At 43.6% G+C, this 19,618-nt stretch overlaps 2 protein-coding genes and 1 long non-coding RNA gene across 3 annotated transcripts; 1 reads left to right on the top strand and 2 right to left on the bottom strand.

The window, feature by feature from the left end:
- Window positions 1–471: 471 nt before the first annotated feature.
- Window positions 472–8,948, bottom strand: LOC119323908. Its single transcript, XR_005156621.1, has 3 exons — window positions 8,165–8,948; window positions 6,574–6,812; window positions 472–920 (listed from the first exon to the last, which is right to left on the bottom strand). It is a non-coding gene; the product is annotated as an uncharacterized LOC119323908 (long non-coding RNA).
- On the top strand, window positions 1,517–6,453 carry LOC119323906 (disease resistance protein RGA5-like). The gene is made up of 3 exons (XM_037597625.1): window positions 1,517–2,717; window positions 3,819–5,813; window positions 6,101–6,453. The coding sequence occupies exons 1-2, from the start codon at window positions 1,573–1,575 to the stop codon at window positions 5,788–5,790; spliced, it is 3,117 nt and encodes a 1,038-aa protein (XP_037453522.1). The 5' UTR covers window positions 1,517–1,572; the 3' UTR covers window positions 5,791–5,813; window positions 6,101–6,453.
- A 348-nt stretch (window positions 8,949–9,296) lies between the features above and the next one.
- Window positions 9,297–11,297, bottom strand: LOC119323907 (protein Rf1, mitochondrial-like). Its single transcript, XM_037597626.1, has 2 exons — window positions 11,068–11,297; window positions 9,297–10,984 (listed from the first exon to the last, which is right to left on the bottom strand). Exons 1-2 carry the CDS (start codon window positions 11,098–11,100, stop codon window positions 10,373–10,375), a joined length of 645 nt encoding a protein of 214 aa, XP_037453523.1. The 5' UTR covers window positions 11,101–11,297; the 3' UTR covers window positions 9,297–10,372.
- Window positions 11,298–19,618: the final 8,321 nt, after the last annotated feature.

The following is a 19,618-nucleotide window of genomic DNA, read 5'->3' as shown; positions in this document are numbered from 1 at the left end:
AGCCCGCCGGAGGGACCCGATCCGGATATGGATCGAGAGGCCGAGCTCCGCCGTCCACGCGCAGGCACACCCCACCTAGCCCGCGCAGCCACCGCCACCAGCACGCCAGCCAACGCCGCCAGCGCGCCTCGCCGCCGCCGCACCCCACGCCGAGCACAGCGCTCCCGCCGACCACCACGTCCCGCGCCGCGCGCCGCCAAGCCAGGAGGGAAGAGATCCCCGCCGCCGCCGACGCGGACTAGGCTTTGTGTTGGATGTACTGCAGATAAGTTTTTTGTTAAGCTTTCAGACATGTTGGATGCACTCCATACAACATGTGTTTCTCTCCATTTAAGGGTGTACCGAATATGATAAGAGTCCCCAAACAACAACTGTCAAATGTCACTGTCCTTTACAAGGCAAACATGCCTCTTTTATCTGATGAAATTGGTCTATGTATATCTCTTATGAAACTGCAACAGCAGATACATATGTGAAACACTGCATACCTCAAAAAAAGATGATGTTTCATGGAAGCCACCCATTGAATCCCAAAACTATAAAGCTCTCGGCCTCTGGTACAAGGTTTTTCATCTTCACAATAACCTTAACATCTTGCACAGGTCCTTCTCAAGCACACATAAAACAAGTTTATGTACACATGCTAGTCAATAATTACACAACTTGTTCAAGAGCAAATATCAATGGAAAATGCCCAAGTTGTGTGGCAAGCGTAGTTTTTTTTTAGAGGAAAAGGGCAAAGCCCCGGCTCCATTGCATTGCATATATGTAGTTTGACAGCTTGGCTTTTCAAATTTGCTTGTATCACATATATAGGTGTTTTTTCTTCGTTGCGAACAGCAAGTAAGCTGGCTTCTTACTTCTGTTCATGATAAGGGCCGAAGACGAGGAGGATCTGAACTGCTCGCTTTGCAACGCCTCTGAAACAGAAACTCAGGATTGTCAAAAATGATCATATGTTTCTACTAGAATCGATGGGTCTAAATGGAATCGACTTTATAATTCTCAAAAACTTATAGACATTCTGAATCATCAAGTATGCAGTGCAGGTACGTGTAAACTAAGATAGGAAAACAGATCTCTACCTAACACGGGCAGTGATCGGCAGGCAAAGCCCAAAGCATCTTTGCTTCTTCCTTTTTTCACATGCATGCATGATATGATGATAAGGATTTATAATTAGTTTCTAGTACAAACGCACGCTACAACTTGTTCAGGAGCATGTATGTATATCCATTTGAAAAGGCGGTCAAGTTGCGTGTGCTAGCTGTTAGAGGTAACGACAGGCTTGGGAAGCATGCATGCATCCACCCAGCCAGTGGCACGAGACAGGTTGGCTTCCAAGGGGGGCTTAATTAATTGGATAGAGCAGGTGGGAGTACTACGAGCAGGTAGGCTCATGTACGATGGTGCTTGGAAGGAAGCTTTAATGCCAGTCAAAGCAAGGGGGGATGCAATAGAAATGCTATAAAGGCCCAGGGAAAGGGAAGGCATCGATCTACTACTCAGCCTACACTGCTTCCGCATCCATACACAACACACACGCGCGCGCGCCCGCAATTTGTCCCAACAATGGAGATGGAAGCGGCTCCGGTGAGCGTGGTGACGGGGGCCCTCAAGCCCGTCCTAGGGAAGCTGGCCACGCTGATGGGCGACGAGTACAAGCACCTTGAGATGGCACGCGGCGAGGAGATCAAATCCCTCGCCGACGAGCTCTCAGCCATGGACGCGGCTCTGCTGGACATGTCGGGGGAGGAGGACCCCGATGCGCAGGACAAGGCGTGGATGAACGAGGCGCGGGAGCTCTCGTACGACATGGAAGACTCCATCGACGACTTCATGCGGACGATCCACGACAAGGATGTGAAGCCGGACCACGGCCTCTTCATGGAGAAGATGAAGGATTTGCTGGGGAAGATGAAGGCCCGTCGTCGGACCAGCGATGGTTTCAAGGAACAGATCAACAGGGTGAGCAACAGAAATGGAAGGTACGAGACCCGTGGGACATTCTCCAACAACGTCCATGCAACTGTTGACCCTGCAGCTATTGCCATGTTTGAGCTTTTGACAAAGCAAGATGGACCCAAAGCTGAGGTCATCAAGTTGCTCACTCAAGATGAGGCTGACTGTGAGCCACTGCTGGCTGAAGTGGAGGGTGAACATGAGTCATTGCTAGCTGAAGAGGAGGGAGGATGTGGGTCCCCGCTGGCTGAAGACGAGGACGTATCTGAGTTGCCATTGGTTGAAGAGGAGGATGGATGTGAGTCACCGCTCACTGGCAAGGACTTATGCGAGTCTCTGCAGGTGGAAGAAGTAGAAGAAGACGAATCTGAGTCGCCGAAGGTGGAAGAGGAAGATGAAGAAGAGTGTGAGTCGCCGAAGGTGGAAGAGGAGGATGTATGCGAGCCAGCGCCTGCTGAAGAAGACGAGTGTGAGTCGCCACAGGCAGAAGGGGAGGCCCCATGTGAGTTGAGAACACGAAAACAACCCAAGCTGGTCGCCATTGTTGGAGCTGGAGGAACAGCTCTTGCAAACCGAGTGTATGAAGAACTCAGAGTAAAAGATTTTGACTACTGGCCTTTTATATCATTGTCACCAAATCCAGACATGACAAGTACCCTGACAGCACTTCTCCTTGAACTTACCGGTGAATTAAAAAAAGAAGCAAGCGTGCAACAACTGATTACCGATATCAACGAATTGCTACTAGACAAAAGGTATTGTCTCTACTCCTTTCTACCCGTTGTCCTCTTGTTGACAATGCAAGTTATTTGTCATATGTCACATGAAAAGGGGATATGCATGTAAAGTTGTCATCAAAGTAATTCTGAAACTAAGAAAATTAATTTAGCATGCTGTTAGAAAATTTAATGGTTAACCTTTTGTATTTTGTTCATGCCGAAAATATCAAGTAAAATAGAATGGAGGGACCATGTGATGTGCGTAAAAATCAACATGCTCTAAGAGCGCCCGTTCCACTATTTATCAATTTTTCCATTATGACATATATCGCATGATCAAGATTACTACATATGTAAAAATCATACTGTAAATCTATAATGTATTCCAAGTGAATGTCAGTCAACTAGGAAGAAATGATGTGTACAGATTTCAAACAGGAATGTCGTGTATTCATTGAAAAATGACTCAGGAGCATGGCTTGTGTATGAAAAAATATTTCAAAAAAGTAGTAAGTTTGTGTTAGACGGCATAGTTGTTTTGGTTCTGTGAAGTTTACTCTTCATTTGCGGAAACCACTACTGGAATAAAGTGAGATCTTTATTTCATTTCAAGGAAAAGCCTGCCTGCTTGTTCAGCACCACCATTCCCATGGGAATATATGGGTTTTTTCGGTCCAGTGCGAGGACTCCAACAGTTTAATTGTGTGGTCCATTAACAATACGGATAATGTTTATGTACAACTAGGCAATATATAAAACTAGCTGGTAGCTTGCCAAGGATAGGCGGCCTGCCAATAATATCAATGTCTATGTGTTAATAGAGTAATTGTTGACCAAAGGTGTACTAAGTTCCTAAAACAAATCAAAACACGACTCAAATTTAATTTGGAATGGGCGGAGTGGTGGTCAGAATTGTATTAGAGACCTTGCAAATGTCGAATGTCCCAAACGATAGCTTCTCGAAAACTGGAGGCATTAATACCATCTTCAGTACCGTTTAATCACCCGCGTCAGGTTTCTTATTTTCTTTTTATACTCCTACCCTTGTCAAGAAGAACAATGTTTTCTTTATTTTCCTTTCGGTGATTTGTCATTATGTTAAACTTACACTAATATCACTCACAAATCCATGTGCAGATACTTAATTGTCATTGACGGTATATGCCACAAAGAAACATGGGATGTCATTAAGCATGCATTCCCCATGACAAGCTGTGGCATAATAATCACCACTAGCCCGTGTGAAGATATCGCCGAATTATGCCGGTCATGGTTCAATGGGCATATTTACCATATAAGACCTCTTGGTATGGTACATTCAAGACCGCTATTTCACCAACGATTGTTCAACTCTGATGATGACTGCCATCCACACCTTGAAGAAGTTTCTGATAAAATATTGGAAAAATGTGATGACTTACCTTTGGCAATCTTAGCTACATCTGGTTTGTTGGCTAACACAGAAAGAACAGAGCATCTATGGAATCACATGGCAGATTCAATTGGGTGTGCACTTGAAACAAGTGATATAGTCGAAAGGATGATGAAGATTTTGTCACTTTGTTATTTTGATCTTCATCCTCGTCTCAAAACTTGTCTCTTGTACCTCAGTATGTTCCCAAAAGGGTCAACCATTAAGATGAAGGACCTGATATGGAGATGGACTGCTGAAGGATTCTTTCATGGAGAACAAAGAAATGCGGCACATGAGTTAGGAGAGAGGTGTTTCAATGAGCTCCTGAATAGGAGTTTGATCCAGCCTGTGAAGATAGACCAGTATGGTAAGGTTAAAAGCTGTCAAGTTCATGACACAGTTATGGACTTCATCATATCCAAGTCTGTCGAAGATAACTTTGTTACTTTTGTTGGTGTTGCATGTCCAACTATTGATCAGACACAAAGCAAAGTTCGTCGATTCTCCCTCCAAGCTACAGAAGGCTATTCTTCTCCAGATATTAACTTGGTATTGTCTCATGCCCGATCACTTAAAGTATTTGGATTACTGTGGACAATCCCTTCTCTAGATGAGTTCAAGCATTTGCGTGTTGTGGACTTTGGAGGTTTCAGTGATTTGGGAGACGACCATCTTGCAAATATTGGGAGGTTATTCCAGCTGAGGTACCTGAACCTCTCTTGGACAAGAGTATTTGAGCTCCCAGAAGAAATAGGAGATCTATCTTGCTTAGAGATGTTGGACCTAACAGCCACAGGGGTAACCAAGTTACCATCATCCATAGTTAATCTAGAAAAATTGGTGCATCTATTAATTGGCGAGCATGTTAAATTTCCGGAAGGAGGAATTGAGAAGATGCAGGCACTAGAGACGTTGAAACAAGTAAGAGCCTTTAGGCAGCCAATTCAATTTCTTCAAGATTTTGGCAAGCTACAGAATCTGTGGAAGCTGAATATCGATCTTACCAATGATCAAGAAGACACTGAAGATACAAAGGAGTGCATGAAAGCTATTGCATCTTCTCTCTATGAACTAGGCACACACAATCTTCGTTCTTTAGCTATCTGGAACTGTGATTACAGCTTATTGATGGAAGAATGGTGCCCCACTCCAGTTGGCCTCCAAAAACTTACGACCTGGCGGTCAACCTTTCCACGGGTTCCGGATTGGATGGGTTCCCTCGTCAACCTTCAGCAATTGCGGTTTGACCTGGAGAGAGTCAGGTATGAAGATCTCTGCATCCTCGGAGGCTTACCTGCTCTGCTCACTCTGAGCCTAGTAGGAAAAGAAATGTCTGAAGGGAAGCTCACTGTTAGTGGTGAAATGGGATTCCCAATGTTGAGGGATTTCAATTACGGCATGTACACTGGGTTAGGGATACAGATGATGTTTGAAGCAGGATCCATGCCCAAGCTAGAAAAGCTCACGATTGATTTCACCCCAGCAATGAATGAATGTCTCTTCAGGACCGGTGGTCTAACTGGTAGTGGTCCTTATGATTTCGGAATCGAGAACCTCCCCAACAGTCTCACGACCGTCGTATGTGAATGTAAGTCATTTGATGGAGATTGCACTCTTGAAGCCACAAGGGCGGCCCTGGAGAGAGCAGTCAGCACACACCCCAGCTGTCCTGCTCTGGACTTCAACATCTACTAGCTAAGCTAAGCCTCTTCATTCAGGTACATAGTAGCTAATTCTTTCTTCCCCAACATTTTATCACTCCCTACATTGATAGCTCTCCTTTGTTGTCTGCCCCAAAAATTTTCCCTCAAGTATTGTATTAATTACCAAGTCGCCGTTATTTTTCCTTCATATTTCTTTTTATTTTTTCATCCTCTTTTGCTCGTTGAACAGTTTCTCAAACTAAACAGCTTATAAGCTCTTATCGGTTAGAAACAGTTTAGACAGTTTAGTTTTAACTTGTGATCACTCCTGAATTCTAATGGTACGTTTCAACCATTTTCAGTGCCACTCTCCGGATTCTTCAGTATCAGTAGAGTGAACGATCCAAGAATCAGGATTCAGGAACATCACCAACAAGAGGCTGTAGCTTAAACAATATATAGTTTCTTTCTCACTGGACAACTAGTAGTTCATATGTCACTCAGGATGCCACAATTATTCAGTGAAATGATATAAACTCCTATTTCTGAATCATCCAAAAATATTTTCTTTTCTTCCAATAGTGATACTTTTTTGCTAGAGTCATGCAATTCCCTTCCCATTAATAGCATCAGCAGGAAACCCACCGCACACCATTTGTTTCGAACGGTGGCTATGGGATGAAAACTTATTGGCACAGCTATAACTATAATAGTAAGATTATCTCTAAATGCTAGGAGTTTTAGTGCAAGCTGCAAAGTAACAGAGACCACACAGCAAGCTAAAACTGAACCGCAATGGACGAAGGGCATGTACCAGCAAGTCTGAGGCACGTACCGCATATCCCCAGAACGCTAGCATCTCTTGCACCTGTAGTCTGCACAGTCTCAGAACTCATCACCGTCGCTCCTTCATTCAGAAGTTTGTGAGCCCCTTTCACACAGAGCATGCTTATCTGTACCTGACTGCATGTCTGCCTAATACATCAGCATCTCTTGCACCTGTTGTCTGAACATTCATCACCGTCATAATTTGATTCAGAAGCTTATTTGCACCTTCATGAAGCGCATCCTTGGCTACAACCGGTAACATGTCAGCTCAGTACATCAGCACAGCACATAAGTGAACATGATCACAAAAGGGACTTAACAAGCTAATATAGAACTTATTTGTAAAAGCAAGTAGTACTGTACGGTACTTATGGCCAGTACGCTTATTTCGACAGTAAGCTGCTAGAAGCCTCAAAAGAACTCAGTTTAGGGAGAAGCCCATTAGAACTTATGAAACCTATGAGAAATTCCTTCTCAGCGCCTATTTATCACATCCATGTTAAGAGCAACTAGCAGGGCTACCAAGGAAATAAAGCTCAATTTTTCCTTTCTTTCAGGAAATATATGTAGCCAACAAATATGCAATGACATGACAAAAAGAAAGGTTTGGAATTAGAAGAACTCGTAGTCAGAGTCTGCTTGAGGAGAAGGAAAAAAAAACTGTGTGTTGTTACAGTACCAGTAGCAACTAGATTGGTTGGCACTTGGCAGTCTAGCTACATGAGACGACAAACAAATTTACTGCTGACACAGAACAAATGCATTCGCTGTAAAGCTGGTCCGTAAATAACATGAGCAAAATCACAATAAAATGAGTATTACTGGAACCACAAATTATTCTCGATGTACTGCTGAATAATAACTCAATCAGACAGATCTAATTTTTATTTTTTTCAAAATATGGTAATCAGACAAACCACTCAAAGCTTGAATGAAGAAAATGCAGAAGTACAGATTTGATACTTACTCCCTCTGTAAAGAAATACAAGTAGTGATCTAATCGCTCTTATATTTCTTTACAGAGGGAGTATTTATTAAAGGGAAAGAGCCAGCCTTGTTTACATATCTTTCAAGTACCCACTAAGAAAAGAAATTTATATGATCTTTATTCATTTCATGAAACAGAAAAATTTGATAACTTATCAAATGACTCAGTGAATACTGATGTGAAAGATAAGTTAGTCACTGGATTTAGACATGCTTATACATTATACCATTTAGTCTAAAGAAAGACATCTGCAAAAAAGCTAGCTATGTCATTATTTTTTTCATGAGGTTACATGACTCCTAGTGAATTATTATATTGAGGTATTTTGAATAATGAACAATAATGGAGTTCAGACTACAGGACAGAGTCATACGAAGAACATAAGCATAACTACCCACTTGAAAAAGTGCCAATTTAAAGAAGTAATGCTGCTATATGGTCTACATTTCAGAATATATGTTATAATATATCATGTCTTAACATATTTATCACGTCAATTTTCATTATGAATAAAATGCTAAGTGGTGATGGAACACTGATTCTTTGAGGACCACATGTATCCATTTGAATGTAAAAGAGATATGGAATATAGATACAGAAGTCAACTTACTGCTAACAACTTCAATGAGTGAAGAGGCACAACATGTTCATCATAGCATGTAAACAGCATGGTTGCTGGATAGTGACAAGGGTTGCCAAAGCTTTGCTCCCAAGGTTGTCTCACATTATGATGTGGTGAGTATCTAGTATATGTCCAACGACACAGCACACAAGGGAAAAAACGTCGAGGATAATTTATCAGGTCAAATCCAAGACTGAAAAACTAATAAAAACAGTACTTAATTGAGGCGAAATGTACAGCTCCATGGAAGAAGTAGTAGTCAGCCATATAGATGAAACACAGATAGTCAAAGTTTCTCCCGGACTTACTACTAAGAGAAATGACCAACATGACGTTCATTACATTACAAAAGGAAAAGGTTGGGAAAGGAACCCTGCAAAGAAATGTTTGGCCCTCGATTAGGTAAAATCACTAGAAAAGGTTTCAACCAGTTCCCTATTCCAGAAAAGAGTGATATTTTTTAGGGAGAAATCTATGATACAGCTGACATTTCCCCCTGAAGTAAGTGCAGTCAACAAGCCAGCTGCAGAAGCCTCAAGGGTGAAGCTCCTCTCATCAATTTCCCCACTGGGCACCTCCTCTTTCTGAAGTAACATTCTAATGACGGCATTTAACATACGGGAGTCGGCAGCAAACCATTCTTGCAGAGATCCTTCTTCTAAAAGCTTTGTATCATTAATCTATACGTAACAGCATCGGGCACAAATCCTTTGGCCCAGATTCCATCCAACAAACCTGTGGCTTCTTCCTTCCTGCCAACTTTAAGCAACACACTAATCATAATATTAAAGTCCTGATCTCAAGTTGATAATTTGTTGAACACAGGTTTTGAAACATCCTTAGTGCTTCATCCACACGGTTATTTCTACACAGACCACTAAGAATTATGTTGTAGGTCACAATATCCACGCATATTCCGCTGTCAATCATCCTGAGATAGAGTTCATTTGCAGCAACAGTCCTTCCAATATGAAATAACCCATGCAGCACTGTGTTATAAGTAATAACACAAGGCTTAACTTTCTTGTCCAACATTTCACTGAAAACAGCTAACGCATCATCTATCATTCCATTCTTAAAGTAACCATCAATCAGTGTGTTATAGGTGACAACATCCGGTTCCATGCCAATTGAGACCATATGGTCAAGTAACTTCCTCACTTCATCCATCTTACCAATGAAAAAGTATCCACCCATCAGTGTGTTATAAGTATGCACGTCAGGCTTCAAACCCATGTGTACCATCAGGTCAGCGAGATCTTGGGATTCCATAACCCTTCCATTTTTGCAAAGCTGATCCATAATTGTGTTGAAGAACACATTGTCGGGATAGATGCCACGATTCAACATTTCAGCAAGTAGTTCATGAACCTTCTCCCATTTTCCACAAGAACAAAAACCACTTATAAGAGTGTTGAAAACTATGATATCACTTATCAGGAACTAATTCTTCAGTTATCATTTGATTGAATTGCAACATAGCATCATCCATTCGGCCAATACTGCAAAGTAAGTTTATTACTGTTCCATAGTTCACAGCATTTGGGTTCAATCCTTGCTGCCGCATTTTTGTAAATATGTGCATTACATCATCAACCATTTTCCCTTTAGCATATGCGTCTATCAGTATGTTGTACACAGAATGATTAGGTGCAATACCATTTTCTACCATCAATTCAATGAGACAATGCATATCATGAAATGACTGTTCCATAGCATACGCATGAAGTACTGTAGCTAGTAACATTCGGTTTTTGGTCCCTACCGGCCATAGAACAAAAATCGTCCTAGCTTCCGCACATCTTCTACTCTTGCAAAGATAATCCATCTGTATGTTGTAAGTTGCAATATCCGACTGAACACCATTCCTAGACATTTTCTTGAAAATACGAACCACCTCTTCGCACTGTCCTGATGAATAATATCCGTGTATCAGACTATTATATGTAGTAATATTTGGCAGAATACCTGTATCAAACATCTGTTGAAGGACCTCCTCGGCCTTATCCATAGCTTGAACCTTGCACATGCCAAAGATGATTGAGCTATACGTCACAACATTCGGTGAAATCCCCTGATGTAGCATTTCACAAAGTAGGCTGTAAGCTTTGTTCACCTCACCCTCTTTCAACAGGCCATCAACTACAGTGCTATAGGACACCACATTAGGTTGGCAGCTACCTCCAGCATCGGCCATCATGTGAATAAGCTCAAGAGCCTCTTGACTTCTCTTCTCAACACGAGACCTTTGAGAAGAATGCTGTAGGAGAAAACATTCGGTCTGCAGTTAAACTCGGGCATTCGCCGGAGTGCGATGTCCATTGCATAGCTGGTCTTGTTCTCCGCGCAGACGGCCCTGAGTAGGTGGCTGGAACTGAACATGGCTTCAGCCGCAAAACCCAGCTTAATGATGTTGCCCATGGCGGCGAAACCAAGGTCTAACCGGCCCGCGTGGCAGCAGCAGCCGACGAGGATGCTGTAGGTGACATTGTGGGGGGGCACCTTGGCTCTTGCGACCCGGTTGAAGAGGCAGACGCCAAGAGCAGGGCAATCACGGCCGACGACGACGTAGAGGAGGCAGTTGATGGCGCGGGTCAAGGAGGGCCCGGCAACATGGAGCAATTCGTCGAACAGGTGGAGTGCGTCCTCGGTGCCAATGTGCCCCGCGCGGTACTGCTCCTCGATGTTCCGCTCCAAGACGCGTCGGACGATGCGGCGTCTCGTAGCCCCCACCTGGCCTGAATCTCGCAACAGGAGAGGACGCCGCCGCCGCCGCCGCTCACCGCCTGATGCAGCCTGCGCCTGAACCTGGGATTAGAAATAACGAAAGCAGAGTTAGGAGGCTAGCTTGCTTTATGGCCTCCGACGCCGCTCGCCGCCACGATGCTCACCATCAAGCGGCGCGAACTGGTCGACACCGACATGGCGAGACGTGCCGCCCAGACGCGGGCGAGGACGGCCCTAGCCGCTTGGTGCTGTCCTGGCGCGGAGGAAGACGAAAGGAGAATCTCCACCGCGCATCCGCGCCACGCCGCCACAGTTCCACACCCTCCCTCGGCGGTGTCTGCTGTCCGCGACGACGCAGGGCGAGACGTGCCTCCACCGCAGCTCGAGAGGGCCTCAACGCCGCCGCCCCTCCCGTATTCCGCCGTCGCCGCCGGTCACCTAGCGTCTGACAACCAATGGGGCCCACCTGTAAGCACTTAACTAGAGCAAGTCTTTTACTTGTCTCTGAAAACTAATCTTTGCCCGTCGGTGTCCTCTTTTCTCTACTAGACTTCACCAATAAATTTTGTCATAAAATTATGTTGATTTACACAAATATTGTACTCCTCCGACCCATATTACTTGTCATTCAAACGGCTGTGTCTACTTATCATTTAAATGAATGTATATAGACGTATTTCGGTGTCAGATAAGGGCGACAAGCAATATGAAACAAATGAAGTAGTAAAAATTTATGTGCAGTCAGAATTTTAAACAGAAAATTGTACTTCAAACTTAACTGCTTCATATTCCCTCGGTGATAGTGTCAAAATGGTTCTACATTTTGGGATGGAGAAAGTAGTTGACATCATGACAACATTGCTTAGTTGTAATGGAAGGATAGCGGAGGCTTCGCCAAGTTTAATCATGTGCACATTGTCCTAATTTGGAAGAAAGTTGATGCGGAGGAGGTTGGCGACTTTTGCCAATAAGCTTGCCTCATAGTTTCTCTTAGGTCATGTTTGTTTGGGTTTTTACTTCTGCTTTTGCAGCTTTTCTACTTTGACCAAAAAGTCATAAAAGCTCCTAAATAGGTGCTTTTGGAGCTAAATATTGTTATATAGATTTATCAAAAGCCATAAAAGCCACGAAAGCACCTATTTAGGAGCTTTTATGTCTTTTTGGCCAAAGTGGAAAATCTGCAAAAGCAGAAGCAAAAGCCCAAACAAACAAGGTTGCGTAGAGGCTGGCAAATAGGATGCAATAGCGCATGAAGGAAATTGTTGCCGTGAATCAATTTGTGTTCATCCAAGGGTGCAATGTTCACGACAACTTCCTTTTGATGCGACATGTGGCCAGAAAAACTCACGCGAGGAAGAACTCATGTTTGAAGTTCTCCAGGTGAAAGGCTTTGGCAACTCATGGCTTAGATGTGTGGCTATTCTCGTGCGATCCACTAGCACAAGATCATAGTAAATGGAGTTTCTGATAGGAGAATTGTGCATGCATGTGGCTTACGCCAAGGAGATCCATCTAACCGCTGCTATTTGTGATAGCTATGGATGCACTCACGATGATTACAAGCAAGACCATGAAAGAGGGTGTGCTCGGGTCATATGCAAGAATCAGCGTTAAACAATGCTTATCTATCTGCAATGACGATGTTGTCCTATTCATTCGTCTGATCGTGCAAGATCTTTGCTTCATCAAGTGTGCTCTCGAAGTTTTTGGCGAGGCCTTGGGCTTGCGTCTGAATTACCGGAAATCTTCTGCAATTTTGATCAGAGGGGAGTAGGAGGATCATTTGAGAGTGGAGGATTTATTGCAATGTGCGTTGGTTGAATTCCCGTGCAAGTACCTCAGCCTACATCTTGCCATCAAGCAACTCACAAAAGTTGAGTGGCAACCTATGCCTAACCAAGTTAGGAAATTTCATAGCTTGGCGGCGGGTGCTTATGCAACGATTTAGACGGCTGGTATTGGTCAAATATGTCATTACTGCTAAGCTGGTGCATAAGTTGTTGGTTATTGACGCGCCTGGATGGGTCTTTGAGGACATGAACAGCTGGAAAAGATTGGGCCAATGGAGGATAGTGCATCGTACCCTGGAACACCATTTATTAGCCTACGTGCTTTGGAGGGCTAGGAGTTAGGAACCTAAGGCCGAAAGCACTCTTTCTTCGGGTGCGCTGGGAGTGTCTTAGGCGATCGGACCCGGCCCAACAGTCCATGGTATGGGCATACTTTTAATGGTTGATATTGATGCACACATGGTCTTTGACAACATGGTTAGCATCACGTGGGCAGAGGGGAAAGAGCTTTGTTCTGAAGGGATAGATGGATCCATGGGTTTTCAGTTGAGGATATTGTGAAGTTTCTCTTTGCACTTGTCCACACCCGCATCCCAAATTGCAGAACAGTGCAACAAGCAATGGTGGAAGAGCGATGGGTTTAGGAAATTCACGCACCACACTTATTTCATGGAGCAACTGCAGTTGATGCAGTTGTGGCATGCCATCGCTATTGTTCAGTGTGACAGGCAATCTTAGGATGTCCTTGCTTGGCCTAGAATGGCATCGGGTGTGTATTCAGCCAAGTTTACATGCATGCGGCATTGTCAGGTGTTTATCTTCTCACCGATGGTTGCTTGCATTTGATGAAGTTGGGCACCTCTTAAATGTAGAATCCTCGCCTGACTAGCTAGCGGCTCAATAATGACTATGGACCATAGATCAACATACTTGTTATGGCCTTCAAGATCACCCCTTTGTGTTTTATACATATCTGCAGGAAGAAGACAATGCCAACCACACCTCCGCTCAATGCGTCTACGCAAGAGAAGTGTGGCACTCCTATTTTGATGCGCTACAGCTGAATTTCATGTTGTATCTGATACATTCATTCGCATGGTGGCTCATGAATCTAACGAGCTTCTGGAGGGCGGGCGAGCATGGTTTTGATTCATTGGTGATTGGAATCACCTAGTCTTTGTGGAAGGAAAAAAATGCGAGAGTTCTCCACCGAGTGGAAGAGCAAAAGAGGCCTTACTACCTTCTCTTCAAATGTTAGATGATACTAGGGATTGGAAGCCATCAAGAGTCAGTGTCGATGGCTTACAATGGTTTGTGAGAGATTAGGTTACCTAGCTAGGCTTGGTTGGTGTGGGTACCTATGATAATTCTTGCATCATTGATAGGTTTCTTGTAATCAAACTTCACCCCTTTCTATAAAAATATGGCATGCTATTGATGCACTCTTGAAAGAAAAACTTAACTATGAAACATCCTTCACATCAACTAGCTTAATACTCTTGTGTTACCACACAGAAGAAAAAAATCATAGTGAGCAAAAAATATTTTCTCTCCCGTTTCTTCCCCATCATTAATCGTTGTTTCTTCTTAAACATCCTCTCCTGAAAATAAGTGATGGCATGTGATTTCCATCCATACAGTGACAAACTGACTCTCTTTCATGTTTCTTCCATTTGATAAGCATCTTTTCTTCTTAACTGCCCTCTCCTTGCAAGAAGTGATGGCATGTGATCACTCGGCGTAGCAAGTTAAAAGCATGCTTTCATGGTATGTCAAAATGATACTTCATTTATTACCAATTGATTGTAAATAATAACAATACCTAAAGGAAGGGTGCAAATCAAAGTTGTACTAACACATAATTGCAAAGAAAGAAAATAAAAATAGATGATGTGAAGGTGTGAATGTAGTACATAAAATAACATTATTTGTTACCTCTGAGGATATAACACTCACATTATTTGTTACATCTAGGCTCTAGGGATATACCACTCATATTTCTCAATAGCATCAATGCACTATTTTGAGTAAAAATATGCACACCATTTCCATTTGCTAGAATTTTTTTTGAACATCAGTACAAACACAAACGCTCATATACACGCACATACACTCACCCCTATGAACGCACACACGCACACCCTACCCCTATGAGCACCTCCGAAAGACTGAGTCGGCATATCATCTTGAGATTTACGAAGTCACCGTAGGCGCCTTGTCGTCAACGGGATCGTCTCCTCCCACTGAATGCGCATCACCGGAAATCCTGAAATAAATTCAGGAATAAATGCGAGCACCAGGATTTGAACCCTGGTGGGCTGGGGATACCACAGCCCCTCTAACCATCCAACAACATGTTGGTTTGCCATTTGCTAGAATTTGTGTGTCGAAGACAAGGATGCCAATAATAAACATTGTATAATTTCTCTAATTTTGTACGAAGAGGATACGAGGCGATTATCGGACAAGCTCAAGTTGAGACTTCTAACCTACCTATATAATTTAGTCGAGTCTCTTTTTGTTACTATACATTGGTATAATAGAGAACTAAATGTTTTCTTTTCCCCCTTACTTCTACATCATCCCTGATCCACAGGCAAGGCGGTCACACACCCCAATACCCTCTGCCCCTATTGGGACACACAACTGTAGTTTCATGTTTGTTTGGTCACATGCAACTGTAGTTGCATGCCTGCCGGCCCACAATCATCGGTTGCATGCAGTAGATATCTGACATGCGTCTTCAACTAAATTGTTTAGTTTTCAAAAAAAAATTGTTGATTTGCTGAAAGATCATTTGTTCCCCTAAGTGGGTTTTGGTGGAAATGACACTTGAATTGAGGACTAACCATGCTTATGAAATCCGCGGACATATTGTTTTTCAGTTGCAAGCAAAGATGGATCGTGATCCCTTCCCCTCTATCCATGGAAAAGAGAGAAAAAAGTCAATGCATTTAAATTATGCATGTTTTTCGTTTCATCGAGTCATCAGATAGCCACATTACTATGATGGGCCACATGATTAACTTGGAGTGGAGTCTTATTGCTGACATATATCTTAAACCATATTCCTTTGGAATAGCCACCAAAAAACATTGGAGGAAAACTCTTCATACACATCCTATATGTGCCTTTTTGTGTGGCACAAATATTTGTTTCGGATCATTCAGAATGAATATCTAGGGTTATTGAAGTTTTCCCAATAGGTGGATTTTTGCGTGGGCCCATACGAAGCCCACCCTTTATTCTACAAGGGTTAGGGAAACTCCAACACGGTTCATCAAAGAGCTTGCAAATGTCCCACACTTTTGCCATCCAAGGCCATGCAACAAACCCGTCCGGATGCATCCGCACATCCGAAATCCCACAAAACGGAAGCAAAGCAGGGGGAGGTTTGCGGGCGTCCAGACATCCTCCACATAGGCGTCTCACACCTTGGACCCAACCAATGGAGGCAGAGCCCACACATTTGGACAATTCCACCACTATCTCCATGAAAGCCCTCCCTTTTCCCACTCTCTCCAATCCGATTGTTTCCGCTCACCACCCAGTTCCCGCCCATTTCATTGCCCACCGTTGTGATGGATCTGATCGAGATGGTCGCCGTCGCGCCGGAGGGCCTGTTGGTGGTGGTCGCCCACAAGGCCAACATGGCGACACACAATGCATGCCATGGCACACAAAAGAAGAGGGAGGGCAATGCGTCAGGGGCCGGCCACTCAACACCTCCTCTGCCAAAGCCTGCCGCCTAGCTGCTACCGGCCGTGCAATTGCCGCCCTGGCCAATGCAGTTGCATCCATCATACTACTTCACCACCTAGCAGCTAGATCCACAACAGTAGTCCGCATCCATCATCACCTCCGTCCATCACGTGTCGTACAACATACGCCAACCTCAACAACGCGGACTACACCGTCACGAAGCCGTAGTCGCCGACGCTTGTTCGTTCGCGGTTGTCGGCTGTGTCTTCCTTGCCAGTTGGTACCCGGTCTCTGTTTGCCATGTCTTTACCGGGTGCGAAGGCGGATTAGGAGGAGGTGTTGATGAACATCATCCGCATCGGACCTGGGTGGACATTTGCTGCACTAGGGTTGGATGGCCAAATCCCCTACCACTGCCCGCAGAGACGTGTTCGCGTAAGTTTGGTCCGTCCATTTTGATGAACCGCATTGGAGTTGCCCTTATCTTTTTCCTCACTCGAGAGGGGTAGTTTTTGCTCTACTACTCCATTATTCCAATGTTCAAAAGCTCAAATACCTCCACATCCCTTCGTCAAAATACATCAATCCTTTGAGGAAAAGATAGAGGAGCCCCAACTCTATATTCTCACTTAAGGAAATCAGGGTCCCCTTTGAGTTCTTTGAGGGAGCTAAGTTTGCGGATCTTTTCATTGCCTCTCTCTAGCTTTTGTACATCCGAAGCATACAAACTTATTATGCGGAATTACATGACACTACAATCCCAACTTGGCTTTGATAATCCTGTGCCCGGAGAAAGCATCAGGTGTTCTTTCTAACTGCCATCACATGCATGTCAGCATGTGTCGTGTGTGTGTACAGAGAGGGTCCTCGAGAACATCATTCATCTTTTCTTCACTTGCCAGTTTGCTCGCATTTGCTCGGGACACACAACTGTAGTTTCATGTTTGTGATGCATATCGTATAATCATGCCCACGGATACTTGAGGTGACAATGGAGTATCTAGGTGACATTAGGGTTTTGGTTGATTTGTGTCTTAAGGTGTTATTCTAGTATGAACTCTATGATAGATCGAACGGAAAGAATAGCTTCATGGTATTTTACTACGGACTCTTGAATAGATAGATCAAAAAGGATAACTTTGAGGTGATTTCGTACCCTACCATAATCTCTTTGTTTGTTCTACGCTATTAGTGGCTTTGGAGTGACTCTTTGTTGCATGTTGAGGGATAGTTATATGATCCAGTTATGTTATTATTGTTGAGAGAAATTTCACTAGTGAAAGTATGAACCTTAGGCCTTGTTTCCTAGCATTGCAATACTGTTTGTGCTCACTTTTATCATTAGTTACCTTGCTATTTTTATAATTTCAGATTACAAATACTCATATCTACCATCCATATTGTACTTGTATCACCATCTCTTCGCCGAACTAGTGCACCTATACAATTTTCCATTGTATTGGGTGTGTTGGGGACACAAGAGACTCTTTGTTATTTGGTTGCAGGGTTGTTTGAGAGAGACCATCTTCATCCTATGCCTCCCACGGATTGATAAACCTTAGGTCATCCACTTGAGGGAAATTTGCTACTGTCCTACAAACCTCTGCACTTGGAGGCCCAACAACGTCTACAAGAAGAAGGTTGTGTAGTAGACATCAAGCTATTTTCTAGCGCCGTTGCCGGGGAGGTGAGTGCTTGAAGGTAAATCTTTAGATCTTGCAATTGAATCTTTTTGTTTCTTGTTTATCACTAGTTTAATCTATAAAAGAAAACTAAAAAAATGGAATTGAGTTTGTCTCATACGCTTCATCTTTTTAATATCTTTCGTGAGAATGATGGTAAGGAAAATTGTGCTCAAGTGCTAGAAGAAGAAGTCTGTAAATTTTTTTGCATGAAATCTTTGAATGATGAGCATGATTGCAATGTTGTTAGTATGAATTTTTTGAATATCCATAGTACTAATGATGATTGCACTAGTTATGATGAAAATGTCTCATATAAGCATGTAGATTTTTGTGGAGTAAATTGGGTTTGCAAGTACACACCAAATAGAGAAGATAGATATTGCAAGAAGCATAAGCATTTAGAAACTAAATGGTTGCAAGAAAGGCTTAATGTGAGTGCTGAAAATTTAAAATATCTCCGCCGTACTTGTGAACTTTGCAATGGGCATGGTCATTTAAATCTCCGATGCAAATTGTTTCATGATCGAATCGTGTCCAAAAATTGTGATGACTTGATTTCCCTTGCGCATTATAATGAACTTAGTTTGCTTTTGGGTGATGAAGAATTGAAACGTGCAACTAAGCTTATTCCAGAATTTAACCTTGAGAAATTCCTAGATATTGATCTAGAGAAGATTTATATGTATTGTGCGGTGAATTGCGTTGAAAATCCTTATATTGCCAATTACCTAAAGAAAAGAAAGCAAATAGAAGATGAAGAGAATACTAATGAAAGGGAAGAGACTTCCCATTATCCTCCTATTATTTCTTACGATGAATCAGGCAACGAGGAGGAGCCTTCTATTCAACCAATCTCATTAATAATTAGGAGCTCAAAGAAGAAGGTTGAACCCACACATAATGTTAAAAAGAAAAAGAAAAGACTGAGCAGCAAAGGTAGAAAGGTATCCCTCCCAAATGATGTTGTTGTTGGGGAACGTAGCAAAAATTCAAAATTTTCCTACGTGTCACCAAGATCTATCTATGGAGAAACCAGCAACGAGGGGAAGGAGAGTGCATCTACATACCCTTGTAGATCGCTAAGCGGAAGCATTCAAGAGAACGGGGTTGAAGGAGTCGTACTCGTCGTGATCCAAATTACCGGAGATCCTAGTGCCGAACGAACGGCACCTCCGCGTTCAACACACGTACAGCCCGGTGACGTCTCCCATGCCTTGATCCAGCAAGGAGAGAGGGAGAGGTTGAGGAAGACTCCATCCAGCAGCAGCACAATGGGGTGGTGGTGATGGAGGAGCTGGCAATCCTGCAGGGCTTCGCCAAGCACCGCGGGAGAGGAGGAGAACTTGGGAGAGGGGGAGGGCTGCGCCAGAACTTGGGTGCGGCTGCCCTCCCACCCCCACATATATATAGGGGCAAGGGACGGGGGGCGGCCCCCTCAGATCCAATCTGAGGAGGGGGCGGCAGCCAGGGGGGTTGCCTTGCCCCCCAAGGCAAGGGGGCGCCCCCCTTTAGGCTTTCCCCCAACCCCTAGGCGCCTT

This window comes from Triticum dicoccoides, chromosome 6B (genome assembly GCF_002162155.2).
Source record: "Triticum dicoccoides isolate Atlit2015 ecotype Zavitan chromosome 6B, WEW_v2.0, whole genome shotgun sequence".
Classification (NCBI taxonomy): domain Eukaryota; kingdom Viridiplantae; phylum Streptophyta; class Magnoliopsida; order Poales; family Poaceae; genus Triticum; species Triticum dicoccoides.
This window is presented reverse-complemented; position numbering and strand designations above follow the sequence as displayed.

Excerpts from the sequence above, each read along its gene's own strand:
- LOC119323906 (XM_037597625.1), top strand. The coding sequence starts at position 1,573 with ATGGAGATGGAAGCGGCTCCGGTGAGCGTGGTGACGGGGGCCCTCAAG. Across the intron at positions 2,718-3,818 it reads GAATTGCTACTAGACAAAAG|ATACTTAATTGTCATTGACG; the intron begins GTATTGTCTCTA and ends ATCCATGTGCAG.
- LOC119323907 (XM_037597626.1), bottom strand. The coding sequence starts at position 11,100 with ATGTCGGTGTCGACCAGTTCGCGCCGCTTGATG. Across the intron at positions 10,985-11,067 it reads CCAGTTCGCGCCGCTTGATG|GTTCAGGCGCAGGCTGCATC; the intron begins GTGAGCATCGTG and ends TTCTAATCCCAG.